Source organism: Parasteatoda tepidariorum, chromosome 6, assembly GCF_982258835.1.
Source record: "Parasteatoda tepidariorum strain Cologne lab strain chromosome 6, Ptep-v5.0, whole genome shotgun sequence".
Classification (NCBI taxonomy): Eukaryota; Metazoa; Arthropoda; class Arachnida; order Araneae; family Theridiidae; genus Parasteatoda; species Parasteatoda tepidariorum.
The window spans coordinates 40,529,813-40,551,077 of record NC_141760.1 but is presented as its reverse complement, the minus strand read 5'-3'; the positions used below and the strand labels follow the sequence as shown (position 1 = coordinate 40,551,077).

Here is a 21,265-nt window from a genome sequence, read left to right as displayed (position 1 = left end):
ATCAATATGCGTATGAAGTCTTGATAGAAATCTGACTTTCTGTGCCTTAAAGTAAATGAAATTCAAAAATACTATATCGCGATGCAAAACTGACGATATATCACGATATATAATTTCTAATATCGCCCAGTCCTACTCTTCATTATCTTCGACATATAGAGAGGAATTTTACATCATATATGTAAGAGTTTAATAACCACTTCGTTTACTGTAAAACAAATCCGTGTTGTATGTTTTTTTACTATTTTCTTTGATTAAGCAAAATTTGACGAATATTTAATTAACTATAATTAGTTACATGCGTTTCTTAAAATAATAAATTACTCTGATGTTTACTTGAAATAATAAAACAAATAATTCAGCATTGTGAGCATTGTTTGTGTAAAGTATAGTGCATAGTACAGAGTAAATGCTAAGTATAGTGTTAAGCTTTTAGTTATTCTAAAGGGTTATTAGGGCATTCTTAATTTAAAATAAACACAAAACAGTACATGATATTAATGTGATTTTTTTCTAATTTAATTCTTGTCTTCTGTATGACATTATTACTTAAAAATGATTTCAAGTAAACGCCCAACTCTGCATTTTTTTCGTTTGCTTTTAAATTAATCTCCAAATTTTTGGGATCTTTTCCACATAAATCAACAGTTATTTACCAAAGTATATAATGTTGATATTTTAAGATTATCGAGTATTAGTAATTATTTAGGAGGTCTTTATTGTTACCTAACTAAACTAAACTCAGTGGCTCGACAGCCCATACTGGGCCAAGGCTTACTGTGCCGATCTCAGTTTTCTTGACATTGGGCTCTGGAGTGCAGGAGCAGATGTTCCGGTTAGGTGGTCAGCCGAATGCGAAACCCCCAGTGCTTAGTTCCCAAGCAAGCTTGGTACTCATTTATCGACCCACTGAAGGGATGAAAGGCTGAGTCAACTTTGCCCTACCCGAAGATCGAACCCAGGACCTGTGGCACAGGAGCGCAAGGCGTTACCACTCAGCAAGTCTTTGTGGACAATAAATTCAATTCATTGTCTAAAATGAAGCCCGAATAAGTTCATTAGCTTTCGTAATTACAAAAATGTCTATATGCTGCGTATTGCAAATATTTTACTTTCTATGACGATTTTTCAAACAATGCAAAACATAAATGTCAATTTTGGGCGAGAATCAAAGAAAAAACAGGGTTGTTATAGTGTTCAAAAAATATTCGGTATTATCCCAATATGCGATTTAACTGTGCAATAGACATTTATATTTAATAGTTGAGTTTTTTTTCTTTTAGTTTTGCTCTTTAAGTTTCAATGCCCTTAATACATTTGCCTGCGATAAACTGCACTGATGTATTTTTTAGGTTAAGTACCAGTGTTTAGTATATGATGTTTTTAAGCACTGATGTTTATAAGAGTAAATGCAACCAACCGATATACACAACACTGATGTTTTTTAAGGTATAAGGATAAAGGTTTCTTAAGGTAAGTACCACGGTTCGGTATACTCTACCATACTATACTATAGTAGTAAAACTATACTACAGTAGCCGTACTCTACCATACTATACTATTGATCCGTAAAAAGATTAGATCGCATATTGGGACAATACTAAATATAAAGTAGTAATTTGATCACATTTTGTTACTACTTTCTTATAGCAATATCTGTTTTTAAGAATATCACTAATAAGATTATACTTCTAGTGAGTTAACATTATTTGCTATTCCTTTGGTAGAATTTTTTCGAGCTATCTGCGAAGAAACTCTCTAGCACTAATATATTTCTTCAAGATACTTTTAATAATAACAAACATATATGGTAGTAATTTAAAATAACAACCGCGCTGTGTTTACAAAAAAGAACTATATAATTAATTTTTTTTTAAAATTGAACATGTAATAATTTGCTGTTCTAATATTATGAGTGATATTCTCGCATTTTGTTGTGGGGGGGGGGGAGAAGCCCAATTTATTTCCTTCTTCGCATTTTGTAAATAATCATCACAATAAAGAAAATTATTAAACATCATGAAATTCGTAGTAGGAATTTGCCGGAAAAAAAGGACGAAATGATGCGAATCGGACTCCTCAAATGCATGTTTCTTTTCAAGATTAGGTTGTTGTAATGAATAATATGGTAAAAAAAAAATATCGGATTTGAAAACTATGGCAAAATTAATAGCAATAACTGCCAAAAATACCGTAGAATTATTGCTTTGATAAGTAAATACACAAATGCACGATTCGAATTGTCCATACTGTTTGAAATATATCGGGATAGTTTAAATCCACGTGAAAATCAATATCAATAACTGCAAAAAATGCGATCGAAACATTACATCGATTTACGATACTATCGGTGTAAATTGAGCGCGTCAAAAGGTGATTATCTAAATACGTGATTGAAATAGTGAGTGTAAATTTCTTTAGAAGAGGAAAGTAATTTTTTTTTTAAACTTATCAAATGAAAACTCTTTCTGCAACATTGTGCAAGAGTGTCACCGTGTCACTGTGATTTTGCCTCGGACAAAGAAATTTAAGCAACGTTAAGAATTAATCAATGTTCCATTGACATAAATGAAAACTTATTAAATTCATTTTCATTTTGCACAATACCCTTACTCTCTCCTTTAAAGCTCTCTTAATAAACTAAAATGTAACTTTTCAAAACACACAGTTTCTTCATTGAATAAATACATTTACAAAAGTTTCCAATATTTATTTACAGTTTAATAAACAGCACTTTTTTTTATATGTATCCTTGGTATAACAAGAAACATAAGAAAAATGCTTAAATAATATTTACTCTATATTACACAAATACAAAAATGATTTTTCTTTCAATTGACAAACTCATAATCATTTTGATATCGATATTCATCTAATTGTTTAAAAAACTCTGACATTTTCCTGGACATATTTCAAACATTACCAGAAGTAAAATTATAAAAATTTATGAAAATAAATTTTTCCTTAACTATGTTTCAGAATGTCTTGAAAATTGAGATGAATTTATAAATCCTTACTTTTTTTGATTCATTATTAAAATAATTTATTCACAAAACGAAAATTTTATAGTAGTTCATGACAATTTTGAAATTAATGAGTGTGTGTGTCTATTATTAAATTTTAAAACCACAAAATATTTTAACTTTATGAAAGAAGCGTACCATTTCATTTAAAATTAGGGTTGCTTATACAACCTGAGGCCATAAAGAAGCTATAACTCACAAATTATACAAATTGTACCTTAGCACTGACAGTTTCATACATTACAAACAATTAGAAATATGTACAATATTTACATAGATACAAAAAAAGATAAGTAAATAATTGTGCGATGCGGAAACAACTTTCCTTATACTCATGCTGAATGCTTATACTCACACAATTTTAAGTCTACTCAATAAGTACTTAAGCAAACATAAGAAATTTTAGATATTGAATATAAAGTAAATCCATCAACTCTTATATGAACTATGAAATACGACCGAATATACCAACTAAACTGGCCTTTTGTCTTATTATTATGGGTTTGATTCAAAGATAAAATGCTAATAAAAGTTAAAATGTACTTTTTTTACACTAAAATTTAAAAAAAATCAATGTATGCACACACAATTTAAGAGTAACACCAGTTCCCACTCTGATCATTAGAGCTTGAAGAGTTTTAAATAAGTTACCGATTCATTTACCATTACAAAAAAGTAAATTTTCACTTGTAATACGTTATGTTAGATTCTTTAAATTTACCCTGTGAGAAATTTTGGTAAGCGGGAAAATCCAATGTACTGCTACCTTAAAACATTCCAAAATTAACTATATCATCTAGTTCTTTAATCTAATTACGATACTGTGGGGTTCAATTTAGGCGGAAATATGGTTCAGCTTAACATTTTATTAAAGTTTTAGCAACTTCACACAATATTATAGTTCAAAGTATCAATATTATGGTTTAAAGTTATATTGATTTTTTTAGCGAAACGTTCAAGTTATTCAGTATTCTTAGTCGTTGCTTCCAATAATAACTGTTCACATTAGGTAATGTTTATGGTTATGTGAACTGACTAAAAACAATTAAAAAACACCTAGACATCCTTACACTAGAAATAATAGAACAGAAAGAAAAACTAAAAACGAAACAAATAATAACATTCATGAACTAAATAAAGAAACAAAAATAAAATAATTTCAACAATGCCTTCCTTCTTTTAGGAACTTTACATCACTAATTAAAGAACGAAAAGTTTCAAAACTCTATTGCGACTTAAGCTTCTTGGTGGAAAATTTGGCAACAATATTAGGTACGATGGCAACCATTATATATGATAGAAAAGAATTTAGAAGGAAAGCTTGAACGTGAAGCAAGAGCATGCTGCCCGGAATCAGGCTAACCTTTTCTGATAGTTTGCAAACGCCGACAGAGAGTATGGCACAGGCGATTTTCATGACTAATGAAAACTTTCGCTTAGAATTGTCTTCAAAGCTGTTGCTGTTAAATCCAAAACCCATACCAAACATAAAACCACAATAGCGCATCATTGAGAAAAATGGCGATGTATCTAGAAGGACATATTCTCGTTTCACACACCATTTGATGGCTCTGTCCACTGACCACATAGGATTAACACCAATGGCTAGAAGGAATGCGTACATAGAAAGTGCACTGCCCAGGATACCGGCCGTAATAAGGCAGTAATGGAAGATGTTCAGTCGTCGTTGGTCTATGTTGTCAAGGCTCATTGCTACTAAGCATCCTGTAAAACAATAAAACTATTTAAATACGCATATAAAACATCACATATAAAACACACAAACTAAAAACGTCACAATTTAAATACACTGCTTAAACACTTTAAAAACAAGAAAACAAATTTTAAATAGAAAAATTATAGAATTCCATCTTGATTTTTATGAAACTCTATTCCATAAAAATTATAGAATTCCATTCTATATTTGCACGAAGTTTCAGTTTGGCAAATTTCATCAGTATGAAGAACACAAATAGGAATGCAGTAAGACTTGTTGTCAACTTGCGGTGCATTGCTTTAGCAATCAACTAAGACAGATGGTCAACTTATTAAGGAGGTTAAGACATTTTTTTCAAACATTTCTAACATCATGCTATTTTTATATGCCTCTTGCTTTTTCTTTATTTTTTTACGTTTTTCGAATTAAAATAAAGATGAAGATAATAAAAAGTTTTTCAACTGACTTTAATTTTTCATTTGTAACGTGTAATATTAGCTGTAAAAAGTACATACATTCCCGTGCGCCAATACTTTTCACCATAATTTAATCTGGAATTTTTCAGTCTATCACAATCTTTCTAATTTTACTATCATTATTTAGCTATTACATCAACTAAATTGTCACTGCTATTGTGTCATTGATAATAGTATAGTGTAGCGAAACAGATCATTTTTATTCATTTTTATTAGCATTACAATGTTTACTTGTGTACAAGTAAAAGAGATTTTTTTTTTTGTTTCGTTGAAGCTATTTCATTATTTGGTTCGATATTCAAATTGTAGTTTTTTTTAAATTTGGTATACAAAACAATGTTATTAAAACTTGTGCATCATTTCGGAATGTTAACATAAGAAAACTTAAATATGTAGCAATGATTAACTAATCGTTAAGACTTGTAATGATTAACTAATCGTTGATAACACAGAGGAACAAATTTTTTGTTGCCTATATACAAATGCTTGATCTTGTCTAAATCGGGTGTGGGGATTTCAAATCTGAAATTAGTGTTGCTCCTGAAGCTGCAGATTTTTTTGAATGACATTTTTAATCTATTTTTTGTCAAAATGTACAATTATAAAAACTTTTATAGAACAGGGAGTCACGTAAATTTTGTGACAAATTTCTAGGGGAGTTCAGGCATACGTAAGGATTAAAACTGCATAAAAACCTATATTTGTTAATGCCGCCGCATGCGGGTAGAGGTGCTTCCCTATTATGACCAGTTCAAAAGTCTTCGAAGAAACAGTTTATGATATGAAAGAGTCCCTAGTGGCCCGTATGACGACATTTCTGAGCATGAGTTCCTATGTAGTTCTAATTCTGACGATGAGTTCTAACTCCCCTAGAATCTTGTTGCAATATTTTTGTGATCCATTGTTCTATGTTTTTTTTTTATCTTTTACATTTCGACAAAAAGAGTATAAATGTCATTAAAAAGAAACTGTATGTTAGAAAAAGAAACCGATTGCAGACTTAAAATCAGCAATGTGAAAGTACACAAGAGCCCTTAAAAACTATACTGCAACTGAAGTAAAAAAAAAAAAAATTTTTTTGTCCATGGTGTAATTTTTAAACACAACAACAAATTTCTAATCTCATTCATACCTGAAAACCAATTATCACTTTTAAAATCCCTTTGGTGTTAACAATCAAATTTCATTCATGGCCTTATCAGTATTTACTTCATTCCTCTTAACATCAAATATATATATATATATATATATATATATATATATATATATATATATATATATATATATATATATATATATATATATATATATATATATATATATTATCGATAATATCTGATTCTGATTACTAGGATGCTTTACTTATCAATTAGGACGAGTAGGACAGTTGCGCGTTTTTATTTCGAAATTTATTGCCTCAAATTCGACTGATAAATGATGCTAAGAAGTCATTGAAAATATGTGGAACGATAAAACCTGTGCATAAATACAGGTGAGATACGGAAATTATGTTTCCCAAAAGCATGCTTCAGATATTTTGATTAGATAATGAGTATCGAATTTAAAATAGTTTTTATAATTTTTACGATACCATTTGTTGATTATTTGTTAGAACAGTAATTGTTTTATCTTATTGGTATATGTGATACAAAATTATTTATTAAACTTGTAAATGTTCTAAGAGATGTTAACGTAGTTACGGCCTGGAATTTAAAGAAAAAGAACGTGTGCAATGCATTTTATTTTTGCTGAAGATGGAGTTTCGAAATCTTAACAGAGAAAGTTGTAGTTTACAATTATTCACCATTGTTCCTGCTCTGAGAAGGAAAAAAAGTATGGTCAAAACTACCAGAATATGGTAAAATTTATCATGTTTCTGGCTTTATGGGAACACCAAAAAGTCCAGTAATTTTTACCAAATCGCTTTGGAAATAATTTCGTAAGAATTAACAATAAAATATGTGATAAAATTGGGTAAATTTTGTAAAATTTGGCCAATTTTATCATGATACATTAGAGCATGGAATATAAACCACTTTTTCGGTTAAATTTACTAAGTTTTGTATTTCTTACTATATATGTGGCTATAAGAACTATAATTTTAAAAATAAGAATTTTTAATTAGAAGGAAAATTATCAAATGAACGGTCCAAGTATTGTGTATTTTGGTTCTATTAACCAGTATTACGAAAGTTTATCCTGAATTTCCTTAGTTTATATTATTTTCAATTAATCTATATAGAATCAAAGAAAAAATTGATCGTAAATAGGAAACTTGTTCACTCAATAAGTAAATGGAATCGAATATATGATACCACTTACACTTCTTTAAAACAAGTTACAGAATCTGCAAACATAAGTCACACGTTAGGTATTAATTACATGTAACTTACCAACAGCCATTCCAATGAAACACTGATGAGGAAAATGAGCTGCAATGAACACGCGAGAAGCACTGACTGTCATGCAAAGAAGGAAGTAGGCAATCCAACAGATTTTGGGAACCAAGTTCTTGCTGGAAAAGGCACACAAAAAATGCGCATTAGACAGAGACAACAAAAACTATGTCTAACGCATTTTAAGAAATAAAATACATATGAAGAAATATGCTAGGTAAAAATAAATTATTTGTAACGATCAATCAATCCTTTGCGGAACAGCAAATTCTATTTGGTCAAAAGTATCTGGACACTCCTCAATGGTATGTATTTAGAGCGTCCTGAACCACATATTAATATTTTGTTGGGTTGCAGGCAAACGATGACAGCTTGCACACGTCTGGGGAGACTTTCCACAAGTTTTTGATAGGTGGCTATATGAATTGACTCCCAGGCTTCCATCACAGTTGACGTGAGGAGGGTCGATTCAGCTGGCTGGCTGCGTAATCTGCGTTCTAATTCGTCCCAAAGGTGTTCTATGGGATTTAGATTGGGGCTCTGAGAAAGCCAATCCAGTTTTTGAACACCCATTCCGTCAAACTAAGTCTGTGCAAGCCTCCATGTGTGTATGGAACAGTTATCCGGCTGGAAGAGATATGGGCCGAAATATTGCCATATAGTTGAGAGTGCAGCAATCTCCATAATGTCAACATACATCTCAGAGATGATGTTTCCAGTCACAGGAACTAAAGGACCCAGGATAAACCAGGAGAAGCACCCCCACACCATTATGCTTCTACCACTATAACAACCGAGTGTCCGGATACTTTTGGCCACATAGTGTATATGAAAAGCAGAAGTCTGAAAATATGGAATCTAATTTTTTCTGGGTGGGAATTTTTCTCACGACTCATAGTTTTCAGAATAATCTGCTGGTTTCTCAGATGAAAATACAATTCTAGTGGCAAGAGTTTTAAAAAGAGTCCTAAAACTTACCATCTTACATAAGCGTTAATAGGAAAACAGTGCAACGAGATAAAAAAAAATTAAGAGATGAGAGACAATTTTTGAAAGTCTTAGAGTTAGTTGTCTCTTGTTCAGATTGGTTTTTTTATTTGAAGAGATATAGTACATACTATATAATACTATATACTATATATACTATATACTATATATACTATATATACTATATACTATATATACTATATATACTATATACTATATATACTATATACTATATATACTATATATACTATATACTATATATACTATATACTAACTAATATGCGGGTTAGTATATACTACTATATACCCATTACGAGAATTGGAAATTACATTAACTTTGTTGATATGTGGTTGATGTTTCAAATCTATACTGTTTTATAAAAACTGTTTCATAAATACAGCTTGATTTCGTACAGGGAGAATATTAAGTTTGATCATAAATTAATTTTGAAGGTAATATCACGTGTCTATTTATTCTTTTAAACGGCATTTTAGTCAAAGCAGTACATACATCACAAAATGAATCTCTAAAATTTAATTGTAAAATTAAGTTTCGTAGGTATAAGAAAAACATATTTTAATAAAAACAAAAGACTCACCTGTTTTTCTTCATGAAACCAAACTTTTTGAGGTATGAATCAAAAATCACATACCAAACAGCAGCTGTCATCATGCAGTGGCCAGAAGGGCTTCCTATATAATTTCAATAATTAAATTTTAACATCTTGTTACTAACAACTGTAAATATTCGCAGCTCGTTATAAATATGTCATACGTTATATGAATGCTATCATAAATGTTCTTCGTATATGCTCTCACTTTGAATCATACTGACACTACTAAAGTTCAAAATCATCAAAATTTCGTAACTTATAGTAAAACAAAAGTTTGAAATTTATTTTAATTTGTAAAGAATAAAAAATAAATATAAAAATTAGAGACATAGTTACTTAGAAATAAAGTTCTACGTACCTGGGCCAGTCTCACATGTCATATGAAACTGCTGAATGTTAGGAAATTTAATTCCCGTCCGATTGTAAACTTGTGTTTCATGGATCCACCAATAAGGTCGTTCTCCATGAACAGTCCTGCAACAAATGCAGGTTTAAGAATTTACATAAAAATTTAAATAAATAAATCGAATATGTATGCATTTTAAGACCAGGTTTTAAAAATGAGGAAATAGTACTTTTGCATTCTTGAAGAAAATGAAACTATTGGGGCAGCAAAAAGTGGGCAAGGTTTCTTGCGATCGCTTCCAAAAATATGGTTCATTCATATCTGTTTTTACAAGACATGTTTTTATATTAATACTTTATCGTAAGCATAAACATGTTACATCTGATTAGAGCCCCTGAATTAGACTAATACTGTTAGATAATAATTAGAATACTGTTAAACCATCAGAGACACAAAAATCACTTTTAGCTGATAAACTAGTAAAAGATATTACGACCAGAAGTGGTCGGGTGATTAAGAAACCTATTAGATATTTAGATGACTGGAAAGAAAAAAAACATTTATTTTTAGGCTTATTGGTTTCAATGCTTATTTTGGAAATGTTTCTTTTTGTTCTTAGATATACTATATAATGCATTTAGTAATTTTATATGTAGTTAAAATTTATAATTATTGCTTGTTTACGCATTTTTAGGAAATGTTCTAGTTGATTAAATAATATTTAATCAAGGTGGGAGGATGTCTCGTAATAACGCTTGTAATGACGTCATCCTTCATAATCTGTAATATTTTATTCATTAGTTTAATACTTATATGAATCCGAATGGCAACAGTTTATCAGTTTATGTTTTGTGGAGAATGTTAAGAATAGAAGTGGATCACTTCATAACTTGTAAATATTGTAATAAAGGTTTATAGAAAATTAGTAAGAGTTTTACGATGCATTAGACATTGCATGACTTGTTTTTATATTAATATTTTATCGTAAGCCTAAACATGTTACATCTGATCAGAAGCTTATCTCGTATTGTCGTGTAATAACGCTTGTAATGACGTCATCCTTCATGATCTGTAATATTTTATTCATTAGCTTAATACTTATATGAATTCGAATGGTATCAGTTTATGTTTTATGGAAAATGTTAAGAATAGAAGTGGATCACTTCATAACTTGTAAATATTGCAATAAAGGTTTATAGAAAATTAGTAAGAGTTTTACGATGCATTAGACATTGCATGACTTGTTTCCATATTAATATTTTATCGGAAGCATAAACATGTTACATCTGATCAGAAACTCAAGATTTCATGCTAAGAATTTTTTTTTTTTAAATTACGTTTATCAATTGCTCTCTCGAGCATGAGAACTCTTGCAGTCCAATATAACAAAGAAATATCTCCAGGGGCGGAGAGCGTCTTGAAACTAGAAGAATTACGGGCCTCCTGGAGGGCAGAGCAGTTCCATAGATGCCCGCCATTCATGTGGGCCCTATTTGCACGTAGAGTATAGTTAGGAGAGTCAGAAAGACCAACAGGGTGCAAGTGAAAGTGTTAAGAAATTATAAAAACTACTTATTATTTATATTCTTTACTATACTTAAAAAGCATAATTTTTCTAGTAATTACCTTTTCAAATTTTAAAAAAAAAGTGAATGCATTTATATTTTAACGTTTGTACTCAGGACTAATTCTTATAATATTATTTATATTTTATAATAAAAAAAATTTTCCTTTATAATGGTACTAATGGTACAACAAAGTGTGAAATATATATTCAAATAATTTTATGAAATATGCTTTAAGGAAATTTAATGGAAATTTACTGCTTGAGACAGTATAACGAGCCCCATTTTTATAGTTATTTATGAGGGAATATTTTAAAAATAGTTTTGGGAGAAACAACACAATTATATACCATGCATGTCATAAGATATATCTGTGTCTTGTGCTACGTGCATGGACACTAGCAAAGTACCTATTAAGTCACAAAAACTTGTAACACTTTGATGTTATGGGGAAAAACAAGTTTTTATCAATATATAGCCCAAGCTCGTGAAAAAAACACGTCAGCTTTGGAAGAAATGTTTTTATTGCAATATTTCCTTAAGCCCATTATTGGTGAAATTTCAATACTGAATTTTGAGTTAGTCATCGTACAGATTAGAGGTAACGATAAAAAAAACTTTTTCGAAAAAAAAAACTGTCTCCTTACCATTTGAGCATCTGGTTAACCCATTCACATAACACAGTTACCCACATGATTTTCTTTCCCACTTTCCAGTCCAAAGCGAAGAAAAGGGGGGAAAACACTAAAAACGCATATCGGGGATCAAAAAGATTCGAAATCATGAAGAACACATCACTTTGTTGAAGAAATCTACAAGAAAAAAATCAGTCATTAAGAACTCAAACTAGAAATCAAACTTACAAATTTTATAAAACGAATTAAGAACGTCATGCTGTTCAATTTCCATAATTTATTCAGTATTTTTCGCTAATTCATTCATCGATTTAAAATAAGTTTAAATATTGCGTTGAATCATTTTAGGTTTAATTGTAAAATTAAACTTGTTAATGATAATTTAAACTAGAAGGTATATGTATAAATATAATATTATGCATTTTCATGGCTAAAGAAATTTTTGTCAAACATCATTCATTAGTATAAAAATATACTATCTGATCAACAGTATCTGGATACCCGATGGCATGGACTTAGAGTGTCCTGAGGCACATATTAATATGATGTTGGTGAGGATAATCGACATGGCTGGCTACGTAATTTGCTCTCTAATTCGTCCCAATGGTGTCTTACGCGATTTAGATCAGGGCTCTGAGAAGGCCAGTCTAGTTTCTGAACACCCATTTCGTCAAATCACGTCTGTTCAAGCTTCGATGTGTGAATGGAGCTGCTGGAAGAGAAATGGGCCGAAATATCGCCATAGAGTTGGGAGTGCAGCATTGTTCAGAATGTCCACATAAATCTCAGGGTTCATGTTTCCAACCACAGGAACTAACGAACCCTGGCTGAACCACGAGAAGCAACCCCACACCATTATGCTTCCGCCACCATAACAACCGGGTGTCTGGATACTTTTGATTGGATTATTTATTTGAGTGTATTATTTTTGTCTAAAAATCGATTCTCAATAGCTTTAATCAACTATTCAAGTTATCTTTAAAAAGTCTCCTTTTTCTTAAGGAGGGAAATTTCACCGTCCCGCCCACATTCGGGCATACGGAAGAGATGTCTCGCCGTCACGACAGCACCTACGAGGGCCGCCATCCGGACACCAGCACAGTGCCCAGCTGATCGACCAGATCGGCCAGCTCCACCCGTGTCATTTATTGAAACTTTAAATTTACGAAGATTACAAAAGATGGCAACACATATGTAAACTTATTCCGAGAGCGCCGCCTTATAGTGCAATTTGCCGACGGCACTCCCTTATAGTGAGCAACAACAGTGAAAACGATGATCTAACGGGAAGTGGAAGCAAACAAGGAGTGGGTCGTGAATCACAAAGATGATTGAAACCACAATTACATTGCTTAGGAGCAAGTAAGCAATAAATAGATACCGTTAAGGAAATGACAAAATTTGTACACTGAGAACAAGTGTAAACATAAACAGGACTTAACCCTGAAAATGGTTAAATTTGTACACAAATTACAATACAAAATTAAGGCCGAAACAAGCAATAAAATCGAACACTGCCCCATCCATACAAAACCAGACAGTGGTGATGCAGATTTTACATGACATTTGCACAAATGAACTATTATACAGTGTTCCTTTTTTTAAAATAAAAAAAAGAAGAATGAAACATGCTTTCTGAAAAATAAAATGTAGGAAAGATTTAATCTTAACGGTTATATGATAAAATTCTTAATGTAATTTAATACATTCAAATTTTTTGTACAGAAACGTTATTGTTAAAACGTTCTGGATTTTAAAATTTAAAAAATAAAATAGTAAAGCAATTTACCTTGCTTGTAATCCTTCTATTACTGGCACGCTATTTTCATATACTATGGCCATCGCCCCCTGGAGAATGGCTGCCATGACTAAAAATAAATGAAATATGTAATACAACAACCTAATGGTTAATTACGAACGTTGCATAAATCTACTATGTCAAATTTTAAAAATTAATAGTATTCCAATCTATTCTGGAAAATTATATAAACATTTAATTTTAAAAAAAACGAAGTCAAAACATATGAATATTTTTTCTTATTTTGAAAGCCATATAGTTTTCTGCTGTCTATAATTATTCAGATAGATCGTCTAATCACCATCAGCTTAATTATTGATAACTTATTTTAAAATTCCAAGATTAACAAAGAATTACGAGTTAATATTAAGAGAGTGAAAAGGCGACCTATATTTGTAAAAACATTGCCCAATGTTTTGTCCATAAAATATGAGATTGTTTGTTCTATTATACGTAACATGAATCGGACACGTGACTCGTTTATGCATAACGTGATCAGTGACATCAGCCTCGAAAAAATTCCGTGTGTCATACTGCGCAATCTCAATGCAAGAACAAAAAGAATACACGTGCTGGAATATCCGCTGTTGATCTTGAATTTTCTCTCGACATGATAATCTTTACTGTAGCGTTCCTTTTTCTCGGAGGAAAAAAAAAAGCAAACATTTTGGTGATATTTTAAACGCTTTTGCATTCTTTTTATTTAATTCTCAAATGAAGGTGTGCGGACAATTTATAAATGTTGTGGATATGCATTAGATACATAAAATTTCCTGTTTATTACACATCTTTAGATAAATTAAATATATTTAGAGGTATTGCATACATTTATTTACATTGCATAGGTTCATACATATTATATATGCTAATACAAATGATATAGAAAATTGCTTACATTTAAAAATGCAACACCGATCTTGCAGTACAGAAGTAAATGCTCGAAAATGGCTTAAAGTCATAAAGGCCATGTTCACAATTTTCTTTTAATTTCAGGGCAAAATTGCGAGAGAAAGTTTATATTTTGTTTAATTAAACTAAACTAGTTGCAAGTAGTAAACTTAAAGTAATCATATTAATTTTAAATAGCGAATAAATCTTAGGCTATCTTGTTTATTGAATAAAATAAGAATTTCTCGTCACCTTTAATTTTTCAGTGGTTTTAATTAAGAACAACCTTAATAATCAAAGTGCCTCAAATTTTCTAGAAAATCAATTTTATTATTTGAAAACCAAATTATATTTAGTATAATATATAAATGCTATAAATATACTGTCTCGTTCGCAACACAAATCACATTGAGCAGAAATTATCTTTATATTAAGATTGTGACATGAGATAGTGTGTTAAGATTGTAATTGTGTGAAATTTAGAGAGCTAAATATCTATCAAAACTTACTGTAGTATCTAATAATATGAAAAGTACGAACAATTCAATGTTAATTAGTAAAACTAAACGGCTATCAATATAATAAAAGTACGACTTATAAAAGCAGAGGGACAAAATAAGAGTATTATTATCACTATATAAAGTACATATGATTTTTCAATGAACCTCTTTATCATTCAAATTATTAAGTAAAATATATAGTTAGTTAAATAGTTAATTTTAGTTAAATATATATAGAAAAATGTTAACAACAGAATTGTGTTATTCTAGATTAATAAAATAATTTTTGATTTTTTTTCATTAATCATAGCTATTTTATATTAACTTTCGTGATTTCTTCTTTTTTAAATATTGAAAAAAAAATAGAAATAGAAAATAGTACGTAAATTTGAAACAAATTTTACTCTAGTTAATGAATAATAGGAGAGGAATCATGTTAATAGACAAACTGTATTGAAATGTAGAAAAATTTCAAAAAAAGTTAAGAATTCCTCTTACTATTTTTTTAAATGCTTATTCCTTATCTACTAATATCTCATCTATACTTTTTAGTGTGAGTTTAATTGTTTCTACTGTTTTTAATAAATCTGGCATTAATTTAATGATGAAACACATTATTAATTTTATAAAAAATAGGCTGCTAAAACTCGATTTATTAGTCTTTTTGTTGAATTACAAAAAGAAAATATATAACTTACAGCTATGAAAGACATGAATTAAGAACTAAATTATAAATTATTCAATCGATAAATGTTTTAAAATTAATAAATAATTCTTTTTAATGGTTGTATTTATAAAAAATGTATGTTTCATCTAAATTTTACTCTTTTTTTCGTATCTACATATTTGAAAGCACATAACCTTGTCTAATAAATATTTTTGAAAATATCTTTTATAATGTTAAATCAAAAATTGCTAAAATATTTCTGTATGCTTGAACTAAAAGCTGAAAATTTCATGGTTAACTGTTATAGTGATGAATGACCAAATAATTTTTTATACATTTTGCCAAAAGTTGAATGAACTACTGTATAAATATTTTTATATATTTTTTCTGAATAAAGAATATTTAAGGAATAACAATTAAGATGACAAATGGTTAAATAATTTTTTCAATATCTTGTGAGATGGAAAATATAATATGAATATAGCATAAATATTGCTTTATGTTTGAACTAAACAGTGAATAATTAAAGAATAACCTTATTAATGAAAAAAAGGTTAATTAATTTTTAAATATTTCGTTAAATGTCGAATTAAAATGTATAAATATCGCTATTAGTTTGATCTAATTATGGGTATTAAAGAATAACTTTATTGATGATAAAACATTAAGCAATTTTTTTTAAAATATCTTGTAAAATGTTGAATAAATAACTGCATAAGTATTACTATATATTTAAACTAAATAAAAAGCAATTAAAGGATAATTCACAATGAGGAATGGTTGAATAATTTTTAATATTCTTGTAAAATAACTAATTAAAAACAGCACAAATATTTCGATACGTTTGAACGAAACGGAGAATATTTTAAAGATAGCCTTAAAGGAGGAATGAATAAAACAATTTTAATTTTACAATAACGCGAGGTTAAAAAATTTTTCTAATTTTTTGCAAAATCTTCAATAAATAACTGAATAAGTATAATATTACTATATGTTAGAATTAAATAAAAAATATTAAATATTTTTCATGATGATGAGGGAAAAAATAATTTCTTAAATATCTTGTAAAATATTCAAGTAATAACGGCATAAATAATTCTATACTTTTGAACAAAACGGCAACTATTTTAAAGATAAGTTTAAAGACGAATGATCAAACAATTTTAAGTTTACAATGATAAGTGGGTGAATAATTTTTTAAATATCTTTCAAAATGTTAAATAAATAACTGCATAAGTTTCGTTTGAACTAAATGAAAAATAGGATAATTCATGACAAAAAGTTAAATAATTTCTTAAATATCTTGTAAAATATAGAATTTAATAACACCATAAATATTTATATACGTTTGAACAAGACGAAGAATATTTATTTGAAAGAAAACCTTAAGGAACGAATGGTTAAAAAATATGTAAGCTTACAATGACGTGTGGTTAAATAATTTTTTAAAAATCTTGTAAAATTTAAAACAAATAACTGCATAATTATATCTATATGTTTGAAAAAAAAATGCAGAAGGTTTAAAGAACAATCTTTATAATAAAATTCTTGATCAAGTAAAGAAAATAAAGCCATTACGAAAATCGTTTTCATTTATACTTTTCGTAAGCAGTGGTTTAAGTAAGAATAAAAATTTAATTACTGTTGTATAGAAATTATTTATTAAAAATTGTAATTAATTATTAATATAAAGAAGTATATTTACCGGCTTTAAAGAAGCAAAAACTGATGATGAGTAAATAACAGGAAATTCGTTTGATAAACCTTCTCTTTAATTGAGTTAACTCTCAACCTTTATAGCATCCGGTAAGAAGATGGTGAAATTTTTAGATATTTTTACACGAGATGGTTGGGATAGCTGTTTACGATATCCACAACTTATTGCTTGTCATTTTTTTTCTTCTTTCCCCTTCGATCAGATAATGGCTTTTCTTCCTTCATTTTATTATTCTTTTCACTTCTTTCGCTCTGATTAGGTTTGTTTGTTATTCGAAGAAAGATCTTTCTTACCATTTTGCTTTCTTTATTAATTGATTTTATTCCGCTGTTATTAAATTGCAACATAAAGCGGTGATGCTTTTTACTCAATTAATTTTAGTTTTTTTTTTTTTTCAAATGGGCATTTGAGTGATTTTTTTTTTTTTTTTTTTTTTTTTGAATTAGAAATAAAGCCTAATATTTCATGCATGATTCATTTAATTCAATTCGTTATTAAAACTAGTTGCATTACTTACGAATTTAATATATATATATATATATATATATATATATATATATATATATATATATATATATATATATATATATATATATATATATATATATATATATATATATATATATATATATATATACATGTAGTATACATGTAAATCATATGCATGTCCAATGTATACATGTACATAATATGTTCATGTTCAATGCATGTATCCAAATATGTGTACCACATTTGTGTATGATTGTACGTATTTATGTTTTACATACACACATACATACATTCGACATACATAAATTGTACAGATGTACATACATACTTTCGACATGCATTACATATGCACACGTAATAACTTCCTTAATTAACTCACTAATTCCATACTCTTTTTAAAACAATTTTACTATCCTGAAAAATTATTCCAATAATATTGCAACTATACGCTTCTTTAAAAAATTCACACTTCTCAGTTTTCAAAATTTAACATTGAACAAAGTATTATTTTTTACCCATTGTTGACTTTGATGATATTATACTATTTCTATCTCTTTGCAAGATGTAAGTAATTAAGAAAATAAAAGTACAAAATGAATAGTTGCATAATTTTGTAAAATTTTTGTCAGATAAGATATTTTTCATTGGGTAAATATGTGCGAAAATATTCCATAATATTCCAGACTAAATACTGCAGGTGCAATCTTCGTAAAATATTTTTAACCTTATCTGCTTCTGAAGATGAGAGTAAATATTTTTGAAAAACAATTGAGAATAAAATTTATCTGATTGTGAAGACATGAATTTTGTGTGGTGAAAAATAAACTTTAGTTGAATCTCAATTTTTTTGAAATTTATTTGCTTAATCTGGAACTGCCCCACCGGGTGCATTCAGGAATTATTAATCTTTGAGAAGTATATTTTCGATACAAAGGAGTTAAATGAGATTCTCAACATACTACGGTTAATTAGAATTTTAAAAAATATAATTTTTTTTTGTAACATCGCTCTACCTAAATGGGAGTACCTATGTGGTAGCATTTGTAATAAATTTAGAGTAACTGGCAATAATTTAGAGTATAAATTAACCGGAATCTCAGAAGAAAAAATAGTTTTGTCCCATTACACTAATTTCAATTTTTGCATATTTCGCCACACTTGTGGACTTTTTTTTCCACTCATTTATCTAAAGATAATTCGAAGTAAAAATTTACTTTTTATAATTTTTTACTGTTCAATTTTCCAATGGTCAAAAAATTTTGAATTGTAAGATATACAAGTTCCTACATCAATTTAATCTTCGCAATTTTAAATAACAAACTTCTAAATTTGGAAGGGATCGTTCGAATAGTTCATTGAGAAATGAAAAATTTTAAAAAGTCTTGATTTCTTTGAAAGGGCGGAATACGCAAAAAACGAAAATAGCACTAAAAGGGGCTCGAATTTGCGTTCGCTCTATCATCTAAACTATTGGTAAATATTTTCCATATTGCGGTTACCCAAATCAGTCAAAAACATGTATATTCATGCCGAGAAATTACGGTGTTAACTTGATTTTGTAACTTAAAATATCATATGCTCCAATTAATTAGGCATATTTAAGGTTGGACTTTCAAAGGTTGGGCACTATAATAAAACTTGGTGCATAGTTGTCACCACCATTTTTTGCGTTGAGGTAAACTGAATACATTAAGTACAGAATTGTAGTTATTGTGAGAAAAATAACAATTGTTTGAAAGAATTAGTGCAAATATTACTAAAATTGTTTTGTAAACAAAATGTTTTTGCAATAAACCCATAAATTGATTCTAATGCGTATGAAAATCTGTGTTGTCAGTAAACAAATGATAAAAAGTGAATAAATAAATAAATCAAACTATAACAGTGAAAAGTGAATAAAAAACATGGATATATGAACTGCAAAAAGTTTAGATTGCCTCAACGCAAACACCGGTGGCAACTACACTCTATAAGAAAAAAGTCGACGCACCAAGAAGGAATTGTCCGATTGAAACGAAAATTGGTAGATAGGAAGACAATGTACAGAATAGTAAATGATTGAAATTTCAGAACAATTGAATAATTTATTGCAGAGTTACAGTAACAAGTTCAATATGGTGTTGAGCTAGCCTGAATACAAGCTGCCACACCGCTTGGCATAGACTGATAAAGCTCACGGATGGTCTCTTGCGGTATTTCCTGCCAAATTCGATCCAATTGTCGAACGAGGTCATCAACATTCCGTGCCAGATGCAATCGCCTTCCCATCATGTCCCAGACATGCTCGATGGGAGAGAGAACTGGTGATCTGGCAGGCCAAGGAAGAGTTTGACAAGCTAGCAGATAGTTCATAGCAACACGTGCCGTATGTGATGTAGTCTGGCATTGTCCTGCTGAAAAACCAGCCCAGGGCGCTGCAAAAGGAACGGTAGCAAAACAGGTCTTAGGGTGTCGTCGACGTACCGCTGAGCAGTAAGTGTACCTCCAATGACGACCAAAGGGGTCCGGCTGTCAAAGGAAATGGCACCCCAGACCATAATGCCCCGTTGAGGGCTGGTGTGGAGTGCAATAGTGAAGGCAGGATCCCCCCTCTGCCCTGTGCGTCTCCAAACACGTCTTCGATGATCGTCAGGACACAGTTGGAAGCGGGATTCGTCGCTAAAGACTATACGTCCCCAGTCGGCATCATTCCCGCCATATCTGTTCAAAACATTCATGCAGACGAAATTTCAAAGCAATCGGATGATTGCTTCTTGGTGCGTCGATTTTTTTGTTATAGAGTGTATATAAACCAATTTTATTTTTTTCTAAGGATTGAGTCGTAATACGTAGACTTAATACGTAACTTAATACATAAAATTTACTTTTTATAATTTTTTATTGTTCAATTTACTAATGGTCGAAAAATTTTGAATTGTAAGATACACAAATTCTTACATCAAATTAATCTTCGTAATTTTAGATAACAAACTTCTAAATTTGGAGGGGATCGGTCAAATAGTTCATTGAGAAATAAAAATTTAAAAAAGTCTTGATTTCTTTGAAAGGGCGGAATACGCAAAAAGCGAAAATAACTTTAAAAGGGGCTCCAATTTGCGTTCGCTCTTTTATCTACTCGGTTCTTTCACTCAGCACATTCTAGAAATTCCTCTAAAAATTTAAATTCAAGGCTTTTCTTGATTGCTATATTAAATTCCGTGCATTTTTAGCCAGAGCTTTTTATACTGCTTAAGAAAATTACGCAAAATATCGCAGTTTATTATTGTAATAATGTTAATATTAATTTTGGTCCAATGTATTAATGTTCACCAACGCTGCAGCTCTTGGGCTTATGAAAATATTGAATAGTTATGAACTATACATTTATTTTAATAATTTTCATCCAGGTAGATAAATATTTTTAAATCAGCGAAAATCAATATCAGCAACTGCCGAAAATACAATCGG

General features: G+C 29.6%; 1 protein-coding gene across 4 annotated transcripts; it reads right to left on the bottom strand.

The window, feature by feature from the left end:
* Positions 1-2,695: 2,695 nt before the first annotated feature.
* Positions 2,696-17,502, bottom strand: LOC122272281 (glucose-6-phosphatase catalytic subunit 1). 4 transcript variants are annotated; one of them, XM_043055744.3, is made up of 7 exons: positions 17,318-17,502; positions 13,549-13,627; positions 11,772-11,936; positions 9,572-9,687; positions 9,199-9,292; positions 7,610-7,731; positions 2,696-4,748 (listed from the first exon to the last, which is right to left on the bottom strand). In XM_043055744.3, the coding sequence occupies exons 2-7, from the start codon at positions 13,623-13,625 to the stop codon at positions 4,249-4,251; spliced, it is 1,074 nt and encodes a 357-aa protein (XP_042911678.2). In that variant the 5' UTR covers positions 13,626-13,627; positions 17,318-17,502; the 3' UTR covers positions 2,696-4,248. The 4 variants fall into 4 exon arrangements, with proteins under 4 accessions (XP_042911678.2, XP_042911676.3, XP_042911677.2 ...); XM_043055742.3 differs by lacking the exon at positions 17,318-17,502 and adding an exon at positions 13,945-14,021; XM_043055743.3 differs by lacking the exon at positions 17,318-17,502 and adding an exon at positions 13,859-13,984.
* Between the last annotated feature and the right edge of the window lie 3,763 nt (positions 17,503-21,265).

What these genes read in the sequence shown, in the direction of transcription:
- LOC122272281 (XM_043055742.3), bottom strand. Translation starts at nt 14,017, where the DNA reads ATGTTACGTATAATAGAACAAACAATCTCATATTTTATGGACAAAACA. An exon ending in GGTTTCATGAAGAAAAACAG is followed by an intron (nt 7,732 to 9,198) that starts GTGAGTCTTTTG and finishes TGCCTTTTCCAG; the next exon opens with CAAGAACTTGGTTCCCAAAA. An exon ending in TTTCATTGGAATGGCTGTTG is followed by an intron (nt 4,749 to 7,609) that starts GTAAGTTACATG and finishes ATTGTTTTACAG; the next exon opens with GATGCTTAGTAGCAATGAGC.